At 40.2% G+C, this 27962-nt stretch overlaps 1 protein-coding gene across 1 annotated transcript in view; it reads left to right on the forward strand.

Annotated features, from left to right (window-relative positions):
* ASCC3 (activating signal cointegrator 1 complex subunit 3) overlaps positions 1-27962 on the forward strand; it is a 915848-nt gene that overhangs the window by 376220 nt on the left and 511666 nt on the right. The window contains exon 12 of the mRNA XM_089665174.1: positions 17953-18024. Within this exon, the coding sequence (XP_089521300.1) occupies positions 17953-18024 (72 nt within the window). The remainder of the gene's footprint in view (positions 1-17952; positions 18025-27962) is intronic.

The following is a 27962-nucleotide window of genomic DNA, read 5'->3' on the forward strand; positions in this document are numbered from 1 at the left end:
GGGACTTGTAGTTCATTAACAGAACACCGTGAATTAATGACATGGCCGTGTAAGCGGAGCCCTACACAACCATAAACAATTTTTTTTATGTGACGGCTAGTGGGGAGGAACGGGGGCTAGTCCATTCATGACATGTTGCATGTTACACCCTGAAAATGGGTGTAACATGTTAGGAAAGTTGAACCTATCCTTTAAAGTGTGCTCCTTCAGAAGTCATGGATTCTATACAGAGAGCGAAAATGGAAACAAGAGAAAATAGGTAAATATGGTAGATAAATAGTTGTAAGCTGGTTAGGGTATGGATTTAGAATGTAGATGAAAGGGTCTTCTATTTTGAAACCGTAGTAACGTGGTGACTGTTCCACCAGGTATGGATAATGAATCTAAGCCTCACCTTGAAGATCAATCATAAGCTTCATTTTCTCTGGGTTGGTTTACAACTGTTTAAGCAGCTTGTATGCTGTTTCTTGAATTGTGGATCTAATAAAGCATTTTTGGGCCAGGGGACCTGATGAAGTCAATTAATAACAATGTGCATAGGGCAGAACCGAGAGCTGACCATGTTCCAAGCAGAAAGGAGATATTGTGTTCCAGTAGCAGCACAGACCAGTGGATTTGATTCTTCGTGTCAGCCAGTGAGAGTGATGAGTGGTTGGGCATGTCTTGTCTCTGGAGCTACTAATCTAAGGTGAGCTGACTTTGTTTTCTTTCATATGAATGAGTTTTTAAACATTCGTTGAATTTAAACAAGGCAGAGAGTACAATGGTTTTCCTTTTTTCTTTTTGAGTTTGATCACTGGGATTTCCTCCATGCTGTTCATTCTGAGAAAGCTTAATCCTTCATTAGAGCCCATCCCTGCTTTTTGAAGGGACCATGCACATTTGGCCTTTTCTAATATTAAGGTCCAGCACAGAAGGTGATTTTGTGTCCTTGGGAGTTGGTGATGTTGAGGTGAACATTTTCTCATCTTTATGTCTATCAGGGTGCAGTTGGATGTTTATTTCAAAGGTAGATGGACTAATGGACGTTTTTTACTATATTCTTTTATTTTCAAATACAAAATACTTAAAACAACAAATAAGGAAGTAAATGCAGTTTCAAGACCAGTACTTATGTGAAAAAGAAGAGAGTAAAAGAGAAAACATGACATATAAAACAAAAAAGGACTGGGTATCGCTATACCACAGTGTGTAAAATGGATTTCCTGAGTAAAGGAAAGATATCAGCTTTATAATGTTAAAAATAGTGAACCATATACATTGTGTACACAATTATTAGTCAAGTCAGTTTTTTGTCCAAATCATCATTTTTATGCATATTGTCCAACTCCAAGCTGTATAAACTTGAATGCTTGTTTGATTTAAGCATATCAGGTAATGTGTATTTGTGTAATTATTATTATTATACAGTATTTATAAAGCGCCAATAGTTCGCTCAGCGCTGTACATTACAAAGGGGGACAGAACATGTGACAGAACAATACCAATACAATGCAAAACATGAGGGGATCGAGGGCCCTGCTCTTTCAAGCTTACAATCTAGGAGAGTAATGAGGTAGGTTGTGGCCTAAGGAGATTGACACCCTATATAAAGGCATAATTATTAGGCAGCTTCTTTTCCTCAGGCAAAATGAGCCAAAAGAGAAATTAATAACACCAGCCCATACCAGAATCCCCACCTCCACCTTCCTGGTGTCTGAGTCAAAGTGGAGCTCTGAGCCAGTTATTGATCCACCCACGGACCCATTCATCTAGTCCGTCAAGAGTCACTCTCATCTCATCAGTTCATAAAACCTTTGCAAAATCTGTCTTCAGATATTTCTTGGCCCAGTCTTGAAGTTTCAGTTTGTGTCTTGTTCAGTGGGGGGCGGGTTTCATCCTTCCTTAGCTTGGCCATGTCTCTGAGCACTGAACACCTTGTACTTCTGGGCACTCCAGGTAGATTGCAGTTCTAGAGTATGACAGCACTGGATGATAGTGGGTTCCTGGTAGCTTCACGTTTGATTCTTCTCAAATCTTTGGCAGTTAGTTTGCATCTTTTTTTCTCAACACATTTCTTGTGACCATGTTGACTATTTGCAACAAAACTTTTGATGGTTCTGTGATCATGCCCCAATATCTTAGCGCTGAATCCCTCTGAAAGACTTTTTACAATTTTTGACTTTTCAGAGTCAGTTAAATCTCTTTTTTGGCCCATTTTGCCTCAGGAAAAGAAGCTGTCTAATTATTATGCACACATCCACCACCTCCTGCGCTCAGGGGCTCAGATCAGAGGAAGGTTAATCAAATAAATTGGTAATGTTCATCCAATACTGATCAATGGTTGTGCAGCTCTAACACGAAGCTGGGGAAGCTTGATATAGACTATAGTAGAGAACAAAAGAAAAGAGCGCACCAAGCTTATATTTAGATTCAGTTCCTTTTCGTAGGAGGCATTCTGCCACTATGTGTCAGTGTTTCTGTCAGTTTTGCAAAACTTATGAAGAGAATTAATTTAGGGAAAACAACTTAAGCCTTTACAACAACTTTAAAAACTAGCAAATAGAAAAATGTCACAGTTCATATATCATCAGCTATGCCCAACAGTTGTGAAACTAAAAGGGATGTGGGGGGGGGGGGAAATTCTAGTAAAGCTTGGTCTGTGTTTTTTGAAGGATACTGCACCATTGCAAGCAAAATGGAGTCTCTTGTGCTTAAATGAACAATACAGTGAAATTCCTTGTCAATTGTATAATGTTGTTATATCACAATGCAATTCATTCATTTTTTTTTTTTACATCGTTAATATGATTTACAAGTCTCTATATGTGTTAACGTATGGGTGCATAGCATATCATTCCCTCCAATGAAGATCCTCCTTGTTTCCTGAGCAAGATCGAAAAAAGGGTTTTGATTATTTTCGTTGCACAAATTTGGCCCAGAAGAATGTGGTACATGGACATACTTAGACTTCTGGCAGATGAGCCTTGACCTCTTTCAAGCAGACCAGACTTACTGGCCCATGGCCCCTATTTCCTTCTGCTTCTCAGTCACTGACTTTAAAGTGGTTGAAAACCCTCTCAAAGACCCAAAGGAGTGGCTAAGTGATACACAGAGATGAAACAAATTTTCCTACATAAATTAAACCTGTTTATATGCAGTAATTTTTTCTGTATATTGTGCTGAAGACACAAGGATTTTTTTTTTACCCCTGGCAGCCAAGGTGGGGCAACTGAAGTTTTCACAGAGCCATTTTCAGTGAGGATAGCTGTGACACCCCCCCCTTTCACAAGCACAGCTATGGACATTAGTCACAGGTTGTGTTCTGGAGCTCGATCCCCCGTCACCTTTTTAAATCTTGGTGTTGGGTTAAGCTGCCAATAGTGACTCATGCTGCTGAGGTCCCTTTCACATGGGGCAGATCCAGTTTGCTCAGCAGGAAATCTGTCCACTGATCCCCTGCTGAGCTAAACAGAGTGGGCAGAAGCTACACGGCCCACTCTGCTGTATGGGGAGATGGATGTAAATGGACCAGCTGTCTGTTTACACCCGACTGCCGTCCAATCCAGTCCACCGAAATGGAACAGATTGGATTCCCTTCCATTTGTTTTTGGCGGATTGGGTTGGATTTGCGGTAGGCAGGTGTGAACAGACACAAATCCGTTTACATCCACCGCTCCATAGAGGAGAATGGAGGGTTCGATAAAGTCCACCTTAAAAAACGACAGCCGGACCCTTTTGGACTGCTCATGTGAAAGGAACCTCACAGTGGTACAAAGCAGCAGAGAGATATCATACTCACTGCTTTGGAGATAGGCAAGTACACAGTCTAGAATGATGTGCTTTTTTCATATTTCATATCGGAGGTTTAAAACCACCCATATGCCATGGTAATTGAAATACAACTGCTAAAGAATAGGGGTTTCTCTGACTCAGTTATTCCCACTTTGCTAAGAGCAGAAGACCCTAACTCCAGTAGGATTTGCCATTGCACATGGAAGACCTTTTTTTCATGGTGCAAGGACAGAAGGCTTACCCCCATGGAATACTGTCACTTGTTTTCTGGCCCTTTTTCAGTCTTGTCTTGACCAGCACCTGACCCCGCGTATCCTCAATAGAAAGGTTTCTGCTTTATCCATCCTCTTCAAGAAACCCCTTGCCCTACAATCCCTTATTAGGAGTTGCTCATGTTGTTCCTTGTAAGACCCGGCCTTTAAAGTTGCTTTCTTGGTTGCCATCACATCTGTTATAGACGTGTTTCTGAGTTAGTAGCTCTCTCTTGTAAATAGTTTTTTTTTCGTATTTTGAACAAAGACAAAGTGGCTTTGAGAATCAATACTCTATTTTTGCCTAAGATGGTCTCTTCCTTTCACCTCAGTGAGACAATGTCCTCCATTCCCTTTGTCCAGGTCTAAACAATTACAAGGAGATTGCTTTACATTGTCTGAATGTGGTCAGGGCTGTTAGGGTATACCTGAAAGCTACAGTGTCTATTCACAAGACTTGAGTTCCTCTTTGTTTTGCTCAAGGGACCATGTAATGGAAGCCCTGCCTCCCACGCCACCATTTCCAGGTGAATCATACAACTCATTTCCAGGGCATGTCTACATGATTAACCACATGCCGCCCAGCCACTGTAGAAATAGGGCGGCACGGCTGGGCAAAAGCACGTTTTAAAACGCGCTTTTGCAAAACAGGTAGGGGGCGCGCACGAGACGCGCCCTACCTGCACCACCGATCCCGGCCGCAGGTGTCAGTCGCCGGGTCACAGCCAGTCATTAATGGCTGTATCCTGCCGATTAGCGGCAATCACTGACAGAGAGCAGGGCTGCAGTAGCTCTGCTTTATGTCAGTTCCCTGACAGCTCCTGACGCGCTGATCGGGAGAGAAAAGTTTTATCTCTCCCGATCAGCGTGTCCCCGTGCAGTACACTCCCCTCACACGGTTAACCCTTTCAGTGAATAAAAAAGTTACCCCTTCCTCCCCAGTGCCATTAGTACAGTGTCAGTGGGTTTTTTTTGCACTGATCACTGTATTGGTGTCACTGTGGATGTCAGTGACCCCAAGTCAGTTCCCCCCCAGTGTCAGAATGTCCGCCACAGTCCCGCAGTCCTGCCATAAGTCGCTGATCACCGCCATAAGTCACTGATCGCCGCCATAAGTCGCTGATCGCCGCCATTATTAGTATAACAAAAGTTAAAAATCCGAGTATCTTTCCCGCCATTTGTAAACACTATAACTTTCACGTAAACCAATTAATTTACACGTATTGGGGTTTTTTTTAGCAAAGACATGTCGCAGAACGCATTTTGGATGAAATTTATGAGGAAATTAGATTTTTACATTTTTTTTACTGGACATGTTTTATAGCAAAAAGTCCAAAATATTGTTTTTTTTTTCTCAAAATTGTCAGCCTTTTTTTTTTTTATAGCGCAAAAAATGAAAAACGCACAGGCGATCAAATAATACTCAAAGAACACTCTATTTGTTTAAAAAAAGGACATACATTTCATTTATGTACCGTATTGCATGACCGCGCAATTGTCCGTTAAACTAGTGCAGCGCTGTATAGCAAAAAAAATGGCGTAAATTGCAGTATCTATACCATAGTTTGTAGACGCTATAACTTTCACACAAAGCAATCAATATACACTTATTGGGATTTTTTTTTACCAAAAACATGTAGCAGAATACATTTTGGCCTAAATTTATAACCAACTTTGAGTTTACTATATATTTTTTATAGCTGAAAGTAAAAAATATTGTTTTTCTTCAAAATTTTTGGTCTTTTTTTGTTTATAGCATGAAAAATAAAAAGTGCACAGGTGATCAAATACCACCCAAAGGAAGCTCTATTTGTGTGAAAAAAAGGACGTAAATTTTGTTTGGGTACAGCATTGCATGACCGCGCAATTATCAGTTGAATTAGTGCAGCGCCGAGTAGCAAAAAGAGGCCTGGTCATTAAGGGGGGTAAATCCTCGGGAGGGCAAGTGGTTAAGCAACCACTAGTTATTAATTTACATGTGAACAGCTTTAGGAATAACCTTATTAAGTGCCTTTTTCAACTTAGTCATTGTGTGGTCACGTGACTTTCTTGCTTTTTTTTTTTTTACTGCAGCATGGCTCGGGCTGAGGGTGGGGCTAAGTCAAAGTTGGTGACATGTCCTGTTGCTTCTCCTCAGCTTTTTTAAGGTCCTCTCCCCAACCTATGCAAAGCTTGGAGGAGCTGTCAGTCAAGGAACTGATTCACCCACCAACGACTTTGGGCTGATTAGATCCTTGACTGACAGCTCAAATCCAATTTGCAGTCTTGAGGAAGGGCGTGAAAAAAGTCGAGGCAATGTCACAGGACATGAAACCCGCTCCTACTTTTCCCTGCCCCCAGCCAGAGCTGTAGTGACAAACGGGATTTCCTCAACAGTAAGCTGTGTGTAGACTTAGCTTACTTACAATAATGAGAGGGAGCATACACACTGTGGGGGCAACAGTGCAGAGGTTGTAAGGCCCTGCAGATCATTGCCAACACCAACAAGAAACTATAGGTGGCTGTCAGATTGCAAAGAGAATTTAGTCATAAATAAAGATTGCAGACTTAAACAAAGGGCACAAAAACTTTATAATAATTATTTGTACTTTTTTTTTTTAAATTTGAGTTGGGGACACAGTAAGAAAAATATTTCTGTCTTTCCCGTTAGAGCCCCTTCCACCAGAGATGTTGGTGTTTTCTGGTCTTCTCAACATCAACCTTCTGTATCCCAGAGATGTTAGCCACCACCAGTTCTATGTTCACACGTTTTCATGTCCTACCTTGAGGGCGTTCAGGCTTCAGCTGATGTAAGCTTTTGCCGCAGACTGCTTCTTCCTGTTTTCTGAGTGTTGTTCTAATATTAAATATAGTTATATCAGTAGATAGCAACAACACCACTTCCCAATAAATTGCTGTTATTGGGTTTCATAAACCTGTGTTTCTTTATCGTACATCATGGGACACAGAGCAGGCCATAATGTGGGTTATATGCCACCTATAAGTGAGTGGACACTGGCCAACCAATCATACAGGAAGTCCTCATACATATAACCCCTCCTACACCGGAAGTACTCAGTTTTTTGGCCAGTGTCTTTACGGTGGATGTTCACTGAACATGTGCTACCTGATAGAGTAGACTGGGGCTTCATGATGGACACCTTAGAAGCCCTGGGAATTGGAGTTAGAATGAGGGAATGGATTAGAAAGTTGTATAGGGAGCCCTCCGCAGTTATTGTAGTAAATGGGGAAAGAACAGAGCCTATTGGGATGTCAAATGGAACAAGACAGGGCTGCCCACTGTCCCCCTTGTTGTATGTTATGTCATTGGAGCCCTTGTTGTCCACAATAAGGAAGAATAGAGATATAAAGGGAATTCAGATAGAAGCTATAGAGCATAACGTGGCGGCCTTTGCAGATGATTTGTTATTTTATGTGGGGAATCCCAGGATAACACTCCCAAACTTAATGAAGGCGCTGAAGAAATATGGGGAACTATCAAATTTAAAAATTAATCCAACAAAAACTGAGATCCTAACTATAAATATTCCAAAAAGTGAAAAAGAGAAAATACAAAAGGAATTCCCCTTCATATGGAAAGAAAGAGATATAAAATATTTGGGAGTAAGACTAACTGCTGCATATAAGTATTTGTATAAACTAAACTATATTTCATTATTAAACGAAGTCAAGGAGGAATTAAAAAATTTAGAAAGAGGAATTACATCATGGATAGGACGTATAAACCTGGTAAACATGATAATTGTACCTAAAATCTTATATAGATTTCAAATGATCCCAATTAAACTCCCAGAAGCTTTTTTCAAGGTAATAAAAAGAATGATAAGATACATTTGGAGGAATAAAAAACCGAGAGTGTCCTATGAAATATTGAGTAGAGACAAAGAGAAGGGTGGTTTGGGAGTTCCAGATATTAAGAGATATTACAAAGTAGAAATACTAGGGAGAATTTTTGACTGGACGTTTAATTTAGAGGGGAAAAGTTGGGTAAAAATTGAAAATGCACTTAGTGGAACTGATTTGAATAGAATCATTTGGTTACCTGCACAATATAGAGGATTAAAAGAGGACGTAAGCATATATACTTTAAATGTATTAAGGGAATGGGATAAAGTACACAAATATATGAAGTGGGAGTTTAACTCTATATTAATGCCACTAAGAAACACAGAACATTTTCCCCCAGGCAGAGAGAAGATAACAGATAGATGGTTTAAAAAGGAATATGTTCAACTAAGAGATATGAGGGAGGGGAAATTGAAGCCATTTAAAGATCTGGTAAGGGAAAAGGGAGAGATTTTTTCTAGGTTTGATGAGTGGCATTATCAATTAAAATGTTTTGCGGGAAATCTCCCAAAACCTCTGAGAATGAAAAAGGATTGAAATTTGTTTGAAAGGTTGATGGATTCACGGGGGGATGGGAAACACGGCACGGCTAAAATATATAGAATTCTTACAGAATTAGACACAAACACAAAACCAATGCACATAGTGAAATGGGAAAGAGATATGGGGGTGGTATTAGATGAGGATAAACAGAAGAAAATAAATAGATTAGTTCACGAAAATGTAAGTTTGAGAGATGTAGAAATAAACTACAAGTGTTTGATAAGATGGCACATTACACCAAGTGTTGAAAATAAGATATGTGGAGAAAAATCACCATGGTGTTGGAGGGGGTGTATTATTAGGGTTTAGGGTATTATTTAAATGCCGCAAAAAGTCTGATCCCTAAGTATTGGAGAAAAACAGAAGTACCGAAAGAGGAGGATTGGATAGTAAGAATAAACTGGATTAGTAAGATGGAGAAGCTCTACTATTTGCAGGAAGATAAGATGGAGATATACCATGCGAAATGGGAAAAATGGGAAAAATCTGGAGTAAACGCGAAAAAGTGAAATGTAGAAGGATATAGAGAGGGTGGAAGGGTAGGATATTCCTCCTTTAGATGAGAGGTTGTGAAAGAATGCAGAGTGGGTGGTTGGGGGGGGAGGGATGGGTGGGGGGGGAGAGGGTGGGTGGGTAAGGGGGGGGAGAGGGAAAAGAAAGGTAATAAGAAATAGTTATATATATTTATTGTGAATATGATGAAAGTGTTTGTAATTACTTTGAAAAATTAATAAGTATTTAAATTAAAAAAAAAAAATCACGGGGCACAGAGGTCCCTCCCCACTTTCTGGATTTTCAATGGTTGCTACTAAAACTGAGTACTTCCTGTGTAGGAGGGGTTGTATGAGGAAGGACTTCCTATTTGATTGGTTGGCCAGTGTTCATTCACCTATAGGTGGCATATAACACACACAGTCAATATTATGACTTGCTCTGTGTTCCGTGATGTACTCCAAGAAATGGATTTTACAAGTAAGTATACAGATAAAAATCCAATTTTTTTTTCTAGTTGGCCTGTTGGCAGTTTTCAGTTGTTATGTCATTGCGCACCCCTCAGTTATATTGCTTTGGTATGTCTCATGGTCTATGAATCCTAGTCCTGTGTACTGTACTGTACAATTAAGATAATATGAAGTTTTACTTACCTCTAAATTACTTATAATGGAGTATAGAACATAGGTCCCTCTCCTCTGTCTTGGATTACTCATTGCTTGTTAAAAACCTCCCGCACTGGACAGGATTATATAGACCCTAGCACTATTTTTTTTGCCAGTGACTGATAACCTGAAGGGAGCAACATACGGTATAACCCATATATACAGTAAAACTCATACATACAGTATAACCAGTCCTGTGTCCAAGATGAGGAATTTGCAGGTATATCAAAAATCCTATTTTTTTTATACTCCGTGTGCACCATAAAAATGTATGTGTTCAATCCAAATGAACAACTCTATATATGACAATGCTTCAAGTCATGTAAGAGTTTTTTTCAAGGTTAGGAGTATCTAACATGCAATGCAATACACAGTACTTTTTTGCATATAGAATGGCATGATAGTGACATTAATGCGTGTGATTAGTTATACCTTCAGTCAATCTAGCTGAAAGTTGGCTGTATGTAAGAAATGTGTGGACAGTTGTAGAAATCCATTTCGATAGTGGTTTTGTACTTTCTTGCTCTAGTTCCATTAAAGTGGAACTTCATTCTCAGTCAGTATTGACTATTCTTTATTTTTTATGCTGCTAGCATTAGTAAATAGATCAGAACGTATATCATATTTACTTGTTTTGAACTATTTTGTTATGTTTCTTCAGTTACTTCCTGTTTCCCTGCCTAGGCAATTTATGTCATACATCCCAGGCGTCTTCTGGAGGGAAGGAGGGATTTTCTCAGCTAAGCACACCCTCCTGCCTGCATACCTGAGTTAACGGCAAATGGACTTTAAGTCAATGCTACATGAATCATCTGCCCTTATCAAGATGTCCACGGACAGAAATGATAGGGGGTGTTTTTAAAAGTGATTTTTCAGCAAAATAAAGCATGGAGACATGGGTGGATGGGGGAGTTTGCTTTGCGTATTGAAAATGAATTAAATAGAATTTTGCTTTGTGATGCTTAGATGCAGTTCAGTTCCACTTTAATTTACCCTTTTTTCCCTTTATGTCTGATTAATAATGTTAACTATCTTTTCTTTTTTCACTCAATGCATAGACCCTTTTTTGTAAAAGGAACTTGATTTTCATAGAGGGTGTTATGGAATCTTAAATAAATCATAGAACTGCCTGTTGAAAAGTTGGAGGGAAATACTAAAACAAGATTTCAAGAATGGAAATCAAACATTTCTATAAAGATTGTAGTTTTACCCAAGCTGTAAGACTGAATTCAGAAATGCTTTTTATTCCAATTAATTTTAAGCTCCAGAGTCACATACAAATATTGAAAATTACATGTACTAAATAGCCCAGAGCTATTTCTGTTTCTATTCTTGGCTTCTTTATACTATGGGAATCAAAAAAATAACAGCTAATTCTGAATCCGTTCAGGGACCAGTACAATATTTCTAGCACATCTTTGTTTGTTTTATCCTGACTTATGTTTGAAAGACATTGTATTTTTACCCTGTGGCATCGTTTTTTTTTTCTTTTCTTTTTTTTTTAACGGTTATGGATGTTGTTGATATTTACAAAGAAATTGTGAATAATATAATGCTGACCACAATGTAGCTGAAAATGGCCTTCACTTAAGGTAACATTTATAACTTTAGACAGATATTTATATATATATATTCATAAAACAAAATGATTTTACTTTTAAATGCAGCAATTTAAGTACCTTCCTGTAATCCTCTGTACAACATCACTCAGAGTGACAGGCGATGGATAGCAGAGTAATACAGCAATAAGTAGGCTGGGGGATATTACTTAGAAAGCTTAGAAAGCTTTGCTGCTGGTGCAGTTGTGGATCAAGAATCTGTTTCTGTTTTAGGACAGGGTGCCTCAGTCATAAAACTGGCTGCAGATGTACAAATCCTTTTCCAGGTAAAATAGTTCCTATATATGTATTTTAAATCATATTTAAATGGTTTCATGAATTTCACATGTTAAATAAAAATATGTTTTGCCCATGCTTTTCTTTAATCCCATGCTACTTTGTTCACTTGCTAGAAGCAGGATAAGCTACCTTATGCAAAATGAGAGTAGCTTAAATATAGTTTACACAGGACTAGAGACTTTTTTCATGTGAACACGCTGGTGCTTGGTGATCTGTCCAAAGTTGTCACACGGAGTGAGTCCGTTTGTATTGATCTCCTCTGCAGAAGGAGAATGACCAAGTGCTTGGCCTAAACACATCTGGGTCCACTGTTAAATGTGTTGGGGCACAGAGGTGTCTCACATACAGACCAAGCACTTTTTGGAGTTGATTTAATAACACTGGAGAATGCAAAACCTGCTGCAGCTCTGCATAGAAACCAATCAGCTTTTAAGGTTTTTTGTCAAAGCTTAATTCAACAAACTGAAGTTAGAAGCTGATTGGCTACCATGCACAGCTGCACTAGATTTTGCATTTTTCAGGTTTAGTAAATCAACCCCTTTGTGTCTAATCTGCATCTGATGGACACAGTGAGGCGTTAAGCTGACCATACATGGATATAAATTTGGCCTGTAAAGCAGGGACCAGCTGAATTTCAATCCATGTATGGACAGGCTGGTTGTTCAGAAGTCTGTCTACCATTTGACTTCTGTACAACCACCCTTTAAGGTTTTTCCTGATCGATCAATGCCTCGAACTACAAATCGCAGTACTGATCAGTGTACGCTGATGGCTGCGATGTCTCCCTGCTGTCAGATTACAATAACTCAGCGGAAGTGATTCAACCCACTGAGAAAAAAAAAGACTAATGTATGGGTTTCCTTAGGGTTTAGTAGGTGTCTACATATGGAGAGCTTATCACAGTTCTTAATTTATTTTAACCTCTTCACACCGTCTATATGCTAATGGGTGCATATTTGTGTACCATTCGTAAACAAACTTGCTGAGAGCGCTGCAAGCTCCCAGCACATGTGTCGGTATCCCATGGAAAGGTTCCGATCTGCCCTTGCGATCAGGACCTTTCCGATCATGTGACTTCCGTGACGGCCAATCACGGTGATCACGTGACCCTAAACCCTGCCCTGCCTCCTGGCGTCAGATACCCCTTAAAGGGCCAGGAGGTGCCTGCATGAAGGGGTTAATTGTAGCTGTCCTATAAATTTCAATACTTTGCCCCCATATTGTACATTTTATGTCCTTTCATTCTGCACAATGCACGTACTGCCCCCTCTATAATACTGTATGTATTAATGTATGTAGATTTGTATACAGTGGAGAAAATAATTATTTGAACCCTTGCATATTTTGTAAGTTTGCCCACTTAAAAGAAATCAAGGGTGTATAATTTTTTATCATAGATGTATTTTAAATGATCGAGACAAAATATCAACCAAAAATCCAGAATAAAACACATGATACAAATGTTATAAATTGAGTTGAAGTTCATTGAGTAAAATAAGTATTTGATCCCCTACCAACCAACAATAATTCTAGCTCCCACAGACTGGCTATGTGCTCATGTCTCTCTAATGCTAATCTCTCTACCCCGTCCAGCTGTCACCCACCTACTTTCCTCTGGTGCCTGCACCTCCATGTCTGTACTGGCCCCTTCCATCACCTGATGGGTATGGTCCAAATTCACTTTCAGATTGTTGATGCTCTGCAGTGTTTCCAGCTGCTTCTATAGATTCAGGATCTAGATTTCCAAAGAAACAACTTGCTCACATTTTACGCAGCAAGATTTGCCTTTGAATGGTTGTTCAAGGGACATATACAGTTGTGTTCAAAATAATAGCAGTCAGACATCACTAACCTGATCAATCACTGTTTTTGGTAGAAATGATATTTCTACATGGCAAATAATTTACTAGCAGGTGTAGTAGAGTAATAGAAATCCAACAGACCCAACAGTCATGACATGCATGCTGCTGATTCTGTGTAATTTAATCATTAATTGAAAGGGGCATGTTCAAAATAATAGCAGTGTGGTGTTCTATTAGTGAGGTTATTCATTCTTTGAAAAACAGGTGGCAATTAATGCCCTTATTTAAGGAAGGAAGGCAGCAAATGTTGTACATGCTGGTTACAGTGCATTTCTCTCTGAAATTCTGAGGAAAATGGGTCGTTCCAGACATTGTTCAGAAGAACAGCGTACCTTGATTAAAAAGTTGATTGGCGAGGGGAAAACATATAAAGAAGTGCAGAAAATGATAGGCTGCTCAGCTAAAATGATCGCAAATGCTTTAAAATGGCAACCAAAACCTAAAAGACGTGGAAGAAAGCAAAAAACTACCATTGGAAAGGATAGAATAGCCAAAATGGCAAGGACTCAGCCAACAATCAACTCCAGGAAGATCAAAGAAGGTCTAACGTTACCTGTGAGTACTGTTACAATTAGAAGATGCCTATGTGAAGCCAAGCTATCTGCAAGAAGCCCCCGCAAAGTCCCACTGTTGAAAAAAAGACGTGCTGAAGAGGTTATAATTTGCCAAAGAGCACATTGACTGGCCTAAAGAGAAATGGCGCAACATTTTGTGGACTGATTAAAGTAAGATTGTTCTTTTTGGGTCTAGTGGCCGGAGACAGTTTGTCAGACGACCCCCAAACACTGAATTCAAGCCACAGTACACTGTGAAGACAGTGAAGCATGGTTGCGTAAGCATCATGATATAGGGATGTTTCTCATACTACGGTGTTGGGCCTATTTATCGCATACCAGGGATCATGGATCAGTTTAAATACATGAAAATAATTGAAGAGGTCATGCTGCCTTATGCTGAAGAGGAAATGCCCTTGAAATGGGTGTTCCAACAAGACAACAACCCCAAACACACCAGTAAATGTGCTCCATAAGATTGATGTTATGGAGTGGCCAGCCCAATCCCCGGATCTTAATCCAATAGAAAACTTGAGGGGTGACATCAAAAATGCAGTTTCTGAGGCAAAACCAAGAAATAGAGAAGAACTGTGGAATGTAGTCCAATCATCCATGGCTGGAATACCTGTTCACAGGTGCCAGAAGTTGGTTGACTCCATGCAACACAGATGTACAGCAGTTCTCAGAAACAGTGGTTATACAACTAAATATTAATTAAGTGATTCAAAGGAAAGCAAAATCTTCAAACATTTTTCAGTTTATATAGAGAATGTTTGAGTTTGTAAAGAAGAATACAAACACTGCTATTTTTTTGAACAGTCTAATATTCACTTTTCTTCAATTTTTTTAGAGGAACAACACAAATTTGATATATTTTTCTTCATGTTTTGATTTGGAATAGAATGTGTAGAGTTCCCAATGCATTTGTGTGTATGGAAATAAAAGCTATTAGAAGGATTTTGAGCTTTATTCACTTTTTTCAGCACACTGCTATTATTTTGAACACAACTGTACATGTTACCACACCATTCCTGTTGGAGACGCTATCCACTAATGTAATGAGGATATTTGAAGAAAGATTAGAAAGTATATTTTACACCAAATAGTGTTAATTTTCCGTCCTATTTTATTCTGAACACTAGTTGTTCCCTAGCTCTTTAGGATCTTACGCTCCCTGATCACACAGCCCCCGCCATCCTCTCCTCTTGCTTCCTGATCACATGGCCCTGCCATCCTCTCCTCCTGCTCCCTGATCACATATACCCCACTGTCCTCTCTGCCTTCTCCCTGATCACACGGCCCTACTGTCCTCTCCGCCTACTCCCTGTCACATGGTCCCCAGTGTCCCTTCCTCCTGCTCTCTGTCACATGGCCTCTGATGTCCTTTCAGTTCCTGCTCACTGATCCTTTCCCCTGCTCGTTGACCACATGCCCCCCCAGTGTCTGCTCCTTCTCCCTGTCTCACAGTCCTTGGTGTCCTCTCCTTTTGTTCCTGTTCACATGGTCTCTGGCATCCATTTTTAATACTTCTGCTTGCAAATTCTTAGGCATACATTATGTGTATTCTGTATGTATTTAAACTGTGTAATTAGTTTTTACCTGGGGTTCAACTTTAAATGGATTCTGTGTTAATACATGTGGAAATACAGTAGTAACACATGAGTTAGGGTACAGTGCATCCAGAAAGTATTCGCAGCGCTTAAGTTTTGCCACATTTTATGTTACAGCCTTATTCCAAAATGGATTAAATTAATTTTTTTTTTCACAACATTTTACACCCAATACCCCATAATGACAATATGAAAAGTTCATTTTGAAATCTTTTTTTCAATTTTATTAAAAAAAAACAAAAAAACACACATGTACATAAGTATTCACAGTCTTTGCCATGACACTCAAAATTAAGCTCTGGTGCATCCTGTTCCCACTGATCATCCTTGATATGTTTCCACAACTTGATTGGAGTCCACCTGTGGGAAATTCAGTTGATTGAACATGATTAGGAAAGGCATAAACCTGTCTATATAAGGTCCCACAGTTAACAGTGCATGTCAGAGCACAAACCAAGCCATGAAGTCCAAGGAATTGTCAGTAGACCTCCGAGGCAGAATTGTATCAAGGCACAGATCTGAGGAAGGGTACAGGAAAATTTCTACAGCATTGAAGGTCCCAATGAGCACAGTGGCCTCCATCATCCATAAATGGAAGAATTTTGGAACCATCAGGAATGCTCCTAGAGCAGGCCACCCGGCCAAAATGAGCGATCAAGGGAGAAGGGCCTTAGCTAGGGAGGTAACCAAGCACCCGATGGTCACTCTGAAAGAGCTCCAGCGTTTCTCTGTGGAGAGAGGAGAACCTTTCAGAAGAACAACTATCTCTGCAGCATTCCACCAATCAGACCTGTATGGTAGAGTGGCCAGATGTAAGCCACTCCTCAATAAAAGGAAAATTGCAGCCCGCCTGGAGTTTGCCAAAATGCACCTGAGGGACTCTCAGACCATGATAAACAAAACTCTCTGTTCTGATGAAATAAAGATTGAACTCTTTCGCCTGAATGCCAGGAGGAATCCAGGCACTGCTCACCACCTGGCCAATACTATCCCAACAGTGAAGCATGGTGGTGGCAGCATCATGATGTGGGGATGTTTTTCAGCGGCAGGAACTGGGAGACTAGTCAGGATCTAAAGAAAGATGAATAGCAATGTACAGGCCAACTCTGTGAATGTCCTGGAGTGGCCCAGCCAGAGCCCAGACTTGAACCCGATTGAACATCTGAAGAGATCTGAAAACGGTTATGCACCAACGCTCCCCATCCAGCCTGATGGAGCTTGAGACGTACTGCAAAGAAGAATGGGAGAATTTGCCCAAAAATAGATGTGCCAAGCTTGTTTCACCATACTCAAAGCCACTTGAGGCTGTAATTGGTGCTAAAGGGGCTTCAACAAAGTATTGAGCAAAGGGTGTGAATACTTATGTACATGTGTGCACTTTCTGGATGCACTGTATATTATATATAATAAAACATTTAATGCAATTGTTTTTTCATTTAAAGTGATTACAAACAACTAGTATAAGTATCTGAATCTGTTGATATTCGCCCTCCTCTCTGTGAACAGCTGCACTGGGAGAAGAGGGAAGCCTTATAAAGTTTATATGCTGACAGTAGGGGAGAGAAGACTGAGCAGAATTGAGGATTTGTCAGTGTGTTCTGCTCTTTTGTTGTTCACCCTGCGGGGTGGGGGGTGACACCACTGAATGGATGGTTACTGTAACCCCATGGGCCTGACAGATCCCTTAAAGGCAAACAAGTGTGTTTTTACCTGCTGCAACATATTGGTTAAAAAGAGGAGGTGAGCGCACATCTGGTGTTTGAGCACAAGTGGGGGAGGAGAGTGAACAAAGGAACACCTACATTGTGTTTTGTTTGTTTTTTTCTGCACAGTGTGAAGTGTAATAACAAAGATGCATGGAGAGACTATTATATGCACACTATAAAGTGGAATGCATATTAAAGATACAGACATTAAAAAATATATATATATATGCTTCTTATTATATTGAAATATTGTAATGTGTTATTAATCACTAGTGTATGTGTATTAGCATTAGTGGAAAGGAGTGGCACTGCACTGTTTTTCACATCTATAGATTCACACAAATTACTGCTTCATTTTCAACTCTTCTTTTATGAGATTCTGGAAAAAGTAAAATATAATCAACCTTTATCTATAGGGTTATGCTCTATTTCATGTAAATTAGGAGTATTTAAAAGCCAGTGAGAATTCCTGTCAAAATAAAAATGCATGTACGCTAAGAGCTTTTTATTCAGGCCATGGAGTTCAAAGGTCATGCATGTCAATGTATCTAAATACCAGTGGTGTTGTAAAACTGTAATTATGCAGTCCATCTTAGTAGCCACTTTTGAAATTGTAATGATGAGATGTAAAATATTTTTATTCATCCTACAGTAAATAGGATATATATATATATATATATATATATATATATATATATGTGTATAAAATGTAAAAAAATATATATATAATATTTTTTTTCTTATGTTATAGACTCAACAACTCCATGATATGGAAGACGTTTGCTATGAGAAAGTACTTAAGGAAATCAAAGCTGGTCGACAGGTATGACTTATGATAAATACTGGATGTATTTACCATAATAGCTGAACTACTATGAATGTTTACTGTGCCTGTTAATTAATGCTGGGCTTCATCTGAAGCTATATAGGAATGTTACTTATTTTGCTTTACTTGATTATATTTTCTTTCCCGTTATTTATTTTGTATACTTCTCCCTGGCTTGCAAATGTGATAGTAATAGGCTGTGATATATACAATGAAATCCATTCCATTATGGCTGTGTTACAGTCTTTCTTCTGTTTTTATGACCTCCATTGAAGAAGTGTATATGCACACAGTTCCATATAAACTAGGTTTGAGTTTTCTAAGATACCACTTTATTTACTGCTGGCCAAGTTTGATTACGAGGGTGGTTAGTGCAGTGGAGCTCAGCCTTTTCAAAACCACAACTTCAGAATAAGCTGGAACATTTCATGGGAGCTGATGCATCATATAATCACATATTTAAGAAAACAGTCTTTTCAAACTCCCCACTTAATGTTTGCCTAACAATAACTACTACTACAATATATACGAATAGTGTCACGCAGTGTTCCAAAACTCAACCAGTGTTCATCAAAATAATAATAAATACCTTAACATTGTGCTCAAAGAATATGCTGTTGAACCTCTTGTAAATTATGCTTAAAAGCAAAATATCCTTGTGTACCTATTCAAATGTCCACATGTACCACATACATGTACGTAAATATACAACACCAGTGACTGTTGCAATAATAATTATATTCAAATGTGAAATAAAGAAAGGAAAACAAAAAATGTTATGACATAGCCACGTGTCCCATTGATTTATTTGTGTGTAGTACTTAGAACCTCTTGTAACTTATGCTTAGAGACAAAATATCCACGCATAGCTATTCAGATGTCCATGTGTACCACTTTAAGTGTGAATGCACAACAACAACAGTTAAAATATTAATTGTGTTTAAATATGAAAGAAAGAAAGGAAAACAAAAAATTATGACATATACATGTGTCCTAATGATATATCCTTGTTCAGCAATTAGAACCTCTTGTAGCTTATGCTTAGAGACCAAATATCCATGTGTACCTATTCAAATGTCCACGTGTATCACTTTAAGCCCTGGGTCACATATATGCGTCGCGCGGGCATGAGAGCCCATTCATTTGAATGGACTCCCGTGCCCTGTGATACGGAGGGAAGAAGTCCCTGCACTTCTTTGGAAACTGTAGCCCGCATGGGAACCTCAGTTCCCAGTATGGTTGCGTTTTCCAGTGCGGACAGCGTGCCATTAGAACTAATTGCACCCGCCCGTGGGTCCACATTCCTCTGTGCGGGTGGTGTGGATTTTTGTGCGGATCCGCAGAGGCACCACCCGCACAGATGTGAACCTAATCTAAGTGTGAATGCACAACAACAGTGACAGTTGCAATATTAATTGTGTTCAGCTGTGAAAAAAAGTAAAACAAAAAATGTTAGAACATATACACGTGTCCCAATGGTTTATCAGTGTGTACCACTTTTAAGTACTCAATATCCCTCTGTAGTGTCACAATAGTCTTTATCTTATCCAAAAACATGTAGACGAACACCATATACTTTAAATATGCATACAAAGAGTGCCACAAAGTGTTACAAAACTCAACCAGTGTTCATCAAAATAATATTAAATACCTTAATGTGCTCAAAGAATATGCTGTGCTATGCAAAATATCAATGTGTACCTACTCAAATGTCCACGTGTGCTACATAAATGTGAACAAACAAAACCAGTGACTGTTCCAATAATAATTGTGTTCAAATTCGCCTATATTGACGTTATTTTCACTTGTGGGACCACATGAGTGTGTGCAGCAGTACATAGTTTTCAAATTAATTGGTAGATGTGAGTGATTGTGGTTGGGTATAATTGGTTGATTTAATGACTACTTCTACTACTCAAACTCCATATAAGTTATATATATATATTCAAAAATGAACATGTGCACAATGCTCAAGAGCCTCTTTTTTATTTGTTTTTTTTTCTGCGCAGACATCCCCACTTCCTAAACTCCCTAACTTTTTTTCTTTCAACTCCTCCAAGAGTAGAGTTTTGGATTACGATTTGGTCTACAGATTTTGCTATGCATAGTAGCATACACTCCCCTACAGTTTTTCAAGCATTAAGGGGATGTAGTATTATTAGGGGCAAGGCCAGCCTTTTGACCCCTCTTCCAGTGTTCTTTGTACAATCAGATGTCTCACAGTCCAGGGCTGTGGTGGTTACATAGTAGAGAACGTGGTTGTCCACATTTTCTACTGTACATGCACATAATGTAATGATGACAAGCACAACCAATCTCTAGGGCTTAGTCTAGATATCTTCTTCCAACCTTGCTGTGGCTATTACAAACTGTTTTGACTTAAGTGAACCGCAGTGTCAGAGCTAGATTTTCCACACATTTTTAGTTCTTACCCCTGAAGGAGCTACAGATGTTTGGGTTCCCTGATTCTGGAAGCCAACAACCTTTTTGGTAATGCCACACCTTCTGATCTCCAAGGCTAGTTGTGGAGGGTACTCCCAATGGGAAAATAAAAATACAAAACAGTGAATAGTAATGGTTATTAAATTGTCACAACACCATAAATAACTGGATGACCAACTGTCTCTGCTACTGAGCTCTAAAACCAGGAGGTATTAACTAAGGGGTATTTATTAGGAAATTAAGGTTCGTAAGTTCCTCCAAACCCTGACCCACTGACCAGTGTTTTGGTAATCGTTGGGGTCTGAAATTCCAGCAGATTTGAGTGGAACCGACAATACCAGGCCTGAGTACCCAAACTGTATCCTAAAAATCTGTGACATTGTCCCTCTAAGTGGGAAATAATTTATGTCCAGTGGCCTCTCACCACCAAGTTTTTTGTGATTATGCTTCCTCCTGCTCTCTGTCTGGACTGAACTGTGTCTCAGAATACTCTACCATGGAAATGTCAGTGGTGACTCAGGACTTGGGAATGATGATCTCACACAGGACTAGTGATGTCAGTATCACTGAAAGTAGCAATCTCTCACAGCTGTGACACTTAGGTATAAGGTGGCAGTAGAGTCTCTCTCTTCCATCCGAGCTGAACACTAAAGTAGGGGACTCTCAAATACAGTAGCCCTCTTTCTGTTGATGACTTCTCCCCACAAGGGTGCCCCTGAGCTCTGAGCTTCATTCCCTTTCCTGCTGCTGTTCTTCGGTCTTTTTGACTTGTACTCCTGTCCCATCCTTGGCTTAATAGGTAGATACTGTATGTATTGGGGACTAGCTGTTGCATAGTCCCAGGCAGATCCCAGCAGTCCTCTTTCTTTGCAGGCTGGGAGGGAAATCACAGTGCCCTCAGCAACCTGGTGCAGTGGGTTAGCTCCCCTCCAGCTAACAGTGCCTGCAGCACAATCATACAAGTGTCATGTGTCCACTCTGTTTCCACCTCTCCTCACTGGCAACCAAGGAAAGAAAATGCCATTACATAATTTGTAAGTAAATTAGGTAATCACATTTTCTTAATCATACAGTATAGGACAGTGGTCGGCAAGCCGCGGCTTGCGAGCCACATGCGGCTCTTTACACACGCTAATGCGGCTCTTCTGTGTGCCGGGCGCCTGCTCCCCTCCCTCCTCTCGGGCGGCCGCCCCAAAAGTCAGAACCTTTTAATCCGGCCCGCGATGTGGCTGTCAGGGTGTGTGTAGGCGGGGCAGCGTGACGAGCGTGAGGGGAGCTAGGCTCCTCTCACAGTCCGCCCTGAAGACCGGAACGGCGCGGGAAAACGGCGAGAGGAACGCGCAGAGCAAAGGTAAGTGAATTGACACAGGGGGGACTTGGGGACTTAATATGGGGAATGAATTACTATGGGGGATGAATTACTATATGGGGTATGAATTACTATGGGGGATGAATTACTATATGGGGGATTAATTACTATATGGGGGATGAATTACTATATGGGGGATGAATTACTATATGGGGGATGAATTACTATATGGGGGATGAATTACTATATGGGGGATGAATTACTATATGGGGGATGAATTACTATGGGGGATGAATTACTATATGGGGGATGAATTACTATATGGGGGATGAATTACTATGGGGGATGAATTACTATATGGGGGATGAATTACTATGGGGGATGAATTACTATATGGGGGATGAATTACTATATGGGGGATGAATTACTATGGGGGATGAATTACTATATGGGGGATGAATTACTATATGGGGGATGAATTACTATATGGGGGATGAATTACTATGGGGGATGAATTACTATGGGGGATGAATTACTATATGGGGGATGAATTACTATATGGGGGATGAATTACTATATGGGGGATGAATTACTATATGGGGGATGGATTGCTATGGGGGATGAATTACTATATGGGGGATGAATTACTATATGGGGGATGAATTACTATATGGGGGATGAATTACTATATGGGGGATGAATTACTATATGGGGGATGAATTACTATATGGGGGATGAATTACTATATGGGGGATTAATTACTATATGGGGGATTAATTACTATATGGGGGATGAATTACTATGGGGGATGAATTACTATATGGGGGATGAATTACTATATGGGGGATTAATTACTATGGGGGATGAATTACTATAGGGGGGATGAATTACTATATGGGGGATGAATTACTATGGGGGATGAATTACTATAGGGGGGATGAATTACTATATGGGGGATGAATTACTATGGGGGATGAATTACTATATGGGGGATGAATTACTATGGGGGATGAATTACTATATGGGGGATGAATTACTATATGGGGGATGATTTACTATATGGGGGATGATTTACTATATGGGGGATGAATTACTATGGGGGATTAATTACTATATGGGGGATTAATTACTATATGGGGGATGAATTACTATATGGGGGATGAATTACTATATGGGGGATGAATTGCTATGGGGGATGAATTACTATATGGGGGATGAATTACTATATGGGGGATTAATTACTATGGGGGATGAATTACTATATGGGGGATGAATTACTATATGGGGGATGAATTGCTATGGGGGATGATTTACTATATGGGGGATGAATTACTATATGGGGGATGAATTACTATGGGGGATGAATTACTATATGGGGGATTAATTACTATATGGGGGATTAATTACTATATGGGTGATGAATTACTATATGGGGGATGAATTACTATATGGGGGATGAATTGCTATGGGGGATGAATTACTATATGGGGGATGAATTACTATATGGGGGATGAATTACTATATGGGGGATGAATTACTATATGGGGGATGAATTACTATATGGGGGATGAATTACTATATGGGGGATGAATTACTATGGGGGATGAATTACTATATGGGGGATGAATTACTATATGGGGGATGAATTACTATGGGGGATGAATTACTATAGGGGGGATGAATTACTATAGGGGGGATGAATTACTATATGGGGGATGAATTACTATGGGGGATGAATTACTATATGGGGGATGAATTACTATATGGGGGATGAATTACTATATGGGGGATGAATTACTATATGGGGGATGAATTACTATGGGGGATGAATTACTATAAAAACTTATTGAAACTAAAAACAGTGTACCTTCCTATGTATTTTCAGTTTTAAAAATGTGGCTCTCAAAATAAATTTCAATTGTGGTTTTGGCGAGATTTGGCTCAGTTGAAAAAAAAGGTTGCCCACCACTGGTATAAGACAATCCTCAGTTTTTTTTTACAAGTGTCCATTGGTGATAGACGACTTCTCTTTGCTGAGAGAAATCTCTTTCCCTCTGGCTGCATCAATGCCACTACTGCAACAGGATTACAACTTTTGACGATTTACACTCCTCAATGCCTCGGAGGACCAGGAAACTGGCACACAATGGCCCTTTTTCTGTGCAAAGTCTTGCCCTTTTATGAGGTACACTGCCCTCCACCTAGCTCTGAGTGCCATCTTGAGCACATTGCTCCGAAAAAACTGTAGAAAAGCACACTACAGTTCCAGCCGCTACTGTGCTCCAATTTGAGGCTTTGGTCTCACCGGGTTATCCATCAGCTTCATTCATGGGAAATAGAATGGCTTCACCCCTTCTTCTCCACATCAACAGTCTCTGCACTGATTAAGGTTTTAAGGACCTCACAGGGGATCATCTTACCCTTGTGGCAGGTGTCAGAAAGAAGGGACATTGAATGAGGAGGCAGGCCAACATACATTGTGCATAGGGTAAGGAAGAGGTTATTCAGTGTTCCCCTACAAACCCTGCACCTGGTTCTCCATGCCTTATCTCCTCAAGTACTCCCCATTCCTCCTTTTTAACTAGAGAGGATTTTTAACCTGTATGGCAGACCTGATGGGGAAAGTCTCTACTGACATAGAGATTGCCTGTCAACGTCTCTCCTGCTGAGTCATTGTCTGACTCATCCATCTTGTCTGTGTTCCTTCTCAATGAAAATGTGGAGTGGGAAGAAGATGGGAAAGTGGAACATGAATCCTTGGGGTCTGAGAACTCCTCCCGGGAGGATGGGCAGTCATTTGCAATCTATCTGAAGCTAAAAGAAGCCTCTAAAGTGCTGGTGGACAAGGGGCCCTCCTGTTTGAACTTAGAGCTATTTCCTGCTGGACCTATTGTCACCAATATGGGACACTTTTCTAAAATCCTGTTCCTGGAGTACAGCACCACCCTCCTATCTGTCCTGGTGTTTTCCGCTGATTGCTTTCCAAAAAAAAGGACTGCAGGTAGCAGGAGGGGTTATATAAGTTGCGCTAACAACTATGCCTGTGTTCTCACCTGAACCTTGCATCATATAATTCTATAACAGTCAAGATTTAAAGGAGCTGTGTTCTTTACTGTGCTGTTAAAAAGGATTTTACAGGAAAGTAATATATATATATATATATATAATATACATACACAGTTGCAAGAAAAAGTATGTGAACCCCTTGGGATTACGTGGAGTTTTGCATGAATTGGGCATAAAATGTGCTCTGAACATCATCTAAGTCACAACAATAGAAGAACACAATCTGCTGAACATAATACTACACAAACAGATGTTGCCATGGTTTGATTGCACATAACATGTAAACATTCACAGTGCAGGGAGGAAAAAGTATGTGAGGCCCTAGCTTAATGACTTCTCCCAGAGCTAATTGGAGCCAGGAGTGAGCCAACCTTGACTCCAATCAGTGTGATGATATTGGATGTGTTGCTGACAGCTGTCCTGCCCTTAAAAAACACGCACCTGTTTTGGGTTTACTGGCTTCAAGAAGCACTGTCTGATGTGAATCATGCCTCACAGAAAAGAGCTCTCAGAAGACCTACAATCAAGAATTGTTGACTTGCATGAAGCTGGAAAGGGTTAAAAAAGTATCTCCAAAAGCCTTGATATTCATGTGTCCACGGTAAGATAGACTGTCTACAAATGGAGAAAGTTTAGCACTGTTGCTACTCTCCCTAGGCGTGGTCGTCCTGTAAAAATGACTGCAAGAGCACAGCGCAGAATGCTGCATGAGGTAAAGAAGAATCCCAGAGTGTCAGCTAAAGATCTACAGAAATCTCTGGCACATGCTAACATTTTTTTTGACACATCTACAATAAGGAAAACATTAAACAAGAATGGAGTACATGGGAGGACACCACGGAGGAAGCCAATGCTGCCCAAAAAGAATATTGCAGCACGGTTGAAGTTTGCAAAAGAGCACCTGGATGTTCCACAGCACTACTGGCAAAATATACTGTGGACAGATGAAACCAAGATTGAGTTGTTTGGGAAGAACACACAACACTATGTGTGGAGAAAAAAAGGCACAGCACACCAACACCAAAACCTCATCCCCACTGTAAAACATGGCGGAGGGAGGATCATGGTTTGGGGCTGCTTTGCTGCCTCAGGGCCTGGACGGATTGTTGTCATTGATGGGAAAATGAATTCCAGAGTTTATCAAGACATTTTGCAGGAAAACGTACGACCATCTGTCCTCCAACTGAAGCTCCGCAGAGGATGGGTGATGCAACAGCACAATGACCCAAAGCATACAAGTAATTCAACAAAACAATGGCTGCAACAGCACAGAATACGCCTGCTGGAGTGGCCCAGTCAGAGTCCTGACCTCAACCCGATTGAAATGCTGTGGTATGATCTTAAGACAGCGATTCACACCAGACATCCCAAGAATATTGCTACACTGAAACAGTTTTGTGAAGAGGAGTGGTCCAAAATGACTCCAGATCGTTGTGCAGGTCTGATCTGCAACTACAGGAAACGTTTGGTTGAGGTTATTGCTGCCAAAGGAGGGTAAACCCGTTATTAAGTCCAAAGGTTCACATACTTTTTCCTCCCTGCACTGTGAATGTTTACATGTTGTGTGCAATTAAACCATGGCAACATCTAATGTTTGTGTAGTATTATGTTCAGCAGACTGTGTTCTTCTATTGTTGTGACTTAGATGATGTTCAGAGCACATTTTATGCCCAATTCATGCAAAACTCCACGTAATCCCAAGGGGTTCACATACTTTTTCTTGCAACTGTATATATACATACAGTCAGGTCCATAGATATTGGGACATCAACACAATTCTAACATTTTTGGCTCTATACACCACCACAATGGATTTGAAATGAAACGAACAAGATGTGCTTTAACTGCAGACTATCAGCTTTAATTTGAGGGTATTTACATCCAAATCAGGTGATTGGTGTAGGAATTACAACAGTTTGCATATGTGCCTCCCACTTGTTAAGGGACCAAAAGTAATGGGACAATTGGCGTCTCAGCTTTTCCATGGCCAGGTGTGTGTTATTCCTTCATTATGCCAATTACAATGAGCAGATAAAAGGTCCAGAGTTCATTTAAAGTGTGCTATTTGCATTTGGAATCTGTTGCTGTCAACTCTCAAGATGAGATCCAAAGAGCTGTCACTATCAGTGAAGCAAGCCATCATTAGGCTGAAAAAACAAAACAAACCCATCAGAGAGATGGCAAAACATTAGGCGTGGCCAAAACAACTGTTTGGAACATTCTTAAAAAGAAGGAATGCACCGGTGAGCTCAGCAACACCAAAAGACCCGGAAGACCACGGAAAACTGTGGTGGATGACCGAAGAATTCTTTCCCTGGGGAAGAAAACTCCCTTCACAACAGTTGGCCAGATCAAGAACACTCTCCAGGAGGTAGGTGTATGTGTGTCAAAATCAATAATCAAGAGAAGACTTCACCAGAGTGAATTGACAAGATGTAAACCATTGGTGAGCCTCAAAAACAGGAAGGCCAGATTAGAGTTTGCCAAACGACATCTAAAAAAGCCTTCACAGTTCTGGAACAACATCCTATGGACAGACGAGACCAAGATCAAATTGTACCAGAGTGATGGGAAGAGAAGAGTATGGAGAAGGAAAGGAACTGCTCATGATCCTAAGCATACCACCTCATCCGTGAAGCATGGTGGTGGTAGTGTCATAGCATGGGCATGTATGGCTGCCAATGGAACTGGTTCTCTTGTATTTATTGATGATGTGACTGCTGACAAAAGCAGCAGGATGAATTCTGAAGTGTTTCGGGCAATATTATCTGCTCATATTCAGCCAAATGCTTCAGAACTCATTGGACGCCACTTCACAATGCAGATGGACAATGACCCAAAGCTTACTGCAAAAGCAACCAAAGAGTTTTTTAAGGGAAAGAAGTGGAATGTTATGTAATGGCCAAGTCAATCACCTGACCTGAATCCGATTGAGCATGCATTTCACTTGCTGAAGACAAAACTGAAGGGAAAATGCCCCAAGAACAAGCAGGAACTGAAGACAGTTGCAGTAGAGGCCTGGCAGAGCATCACCAGGGATGAAACCCAGCGTCTGGTGATGTCTATGCGTTCCAGACTTCAAACTGTAATTGACTGCAAAGGATTTGCAACCAAGTAT

This window comes from Staurois parvus, unplaced genomic scaffold (assembly GCF_062004578.1).
Source record: "Staurois parvus isolate SC_StPar_1 unplaced genomic scaffold, SC_StPar_1.0 ptg000048l, whole genome shotgun sequence".
Taxonomy (NCBI): Eukaryota; Metazoa; Chordata; class Amphibia; order Anura; family Ranidae; genus Staurois; species Staurois parvus.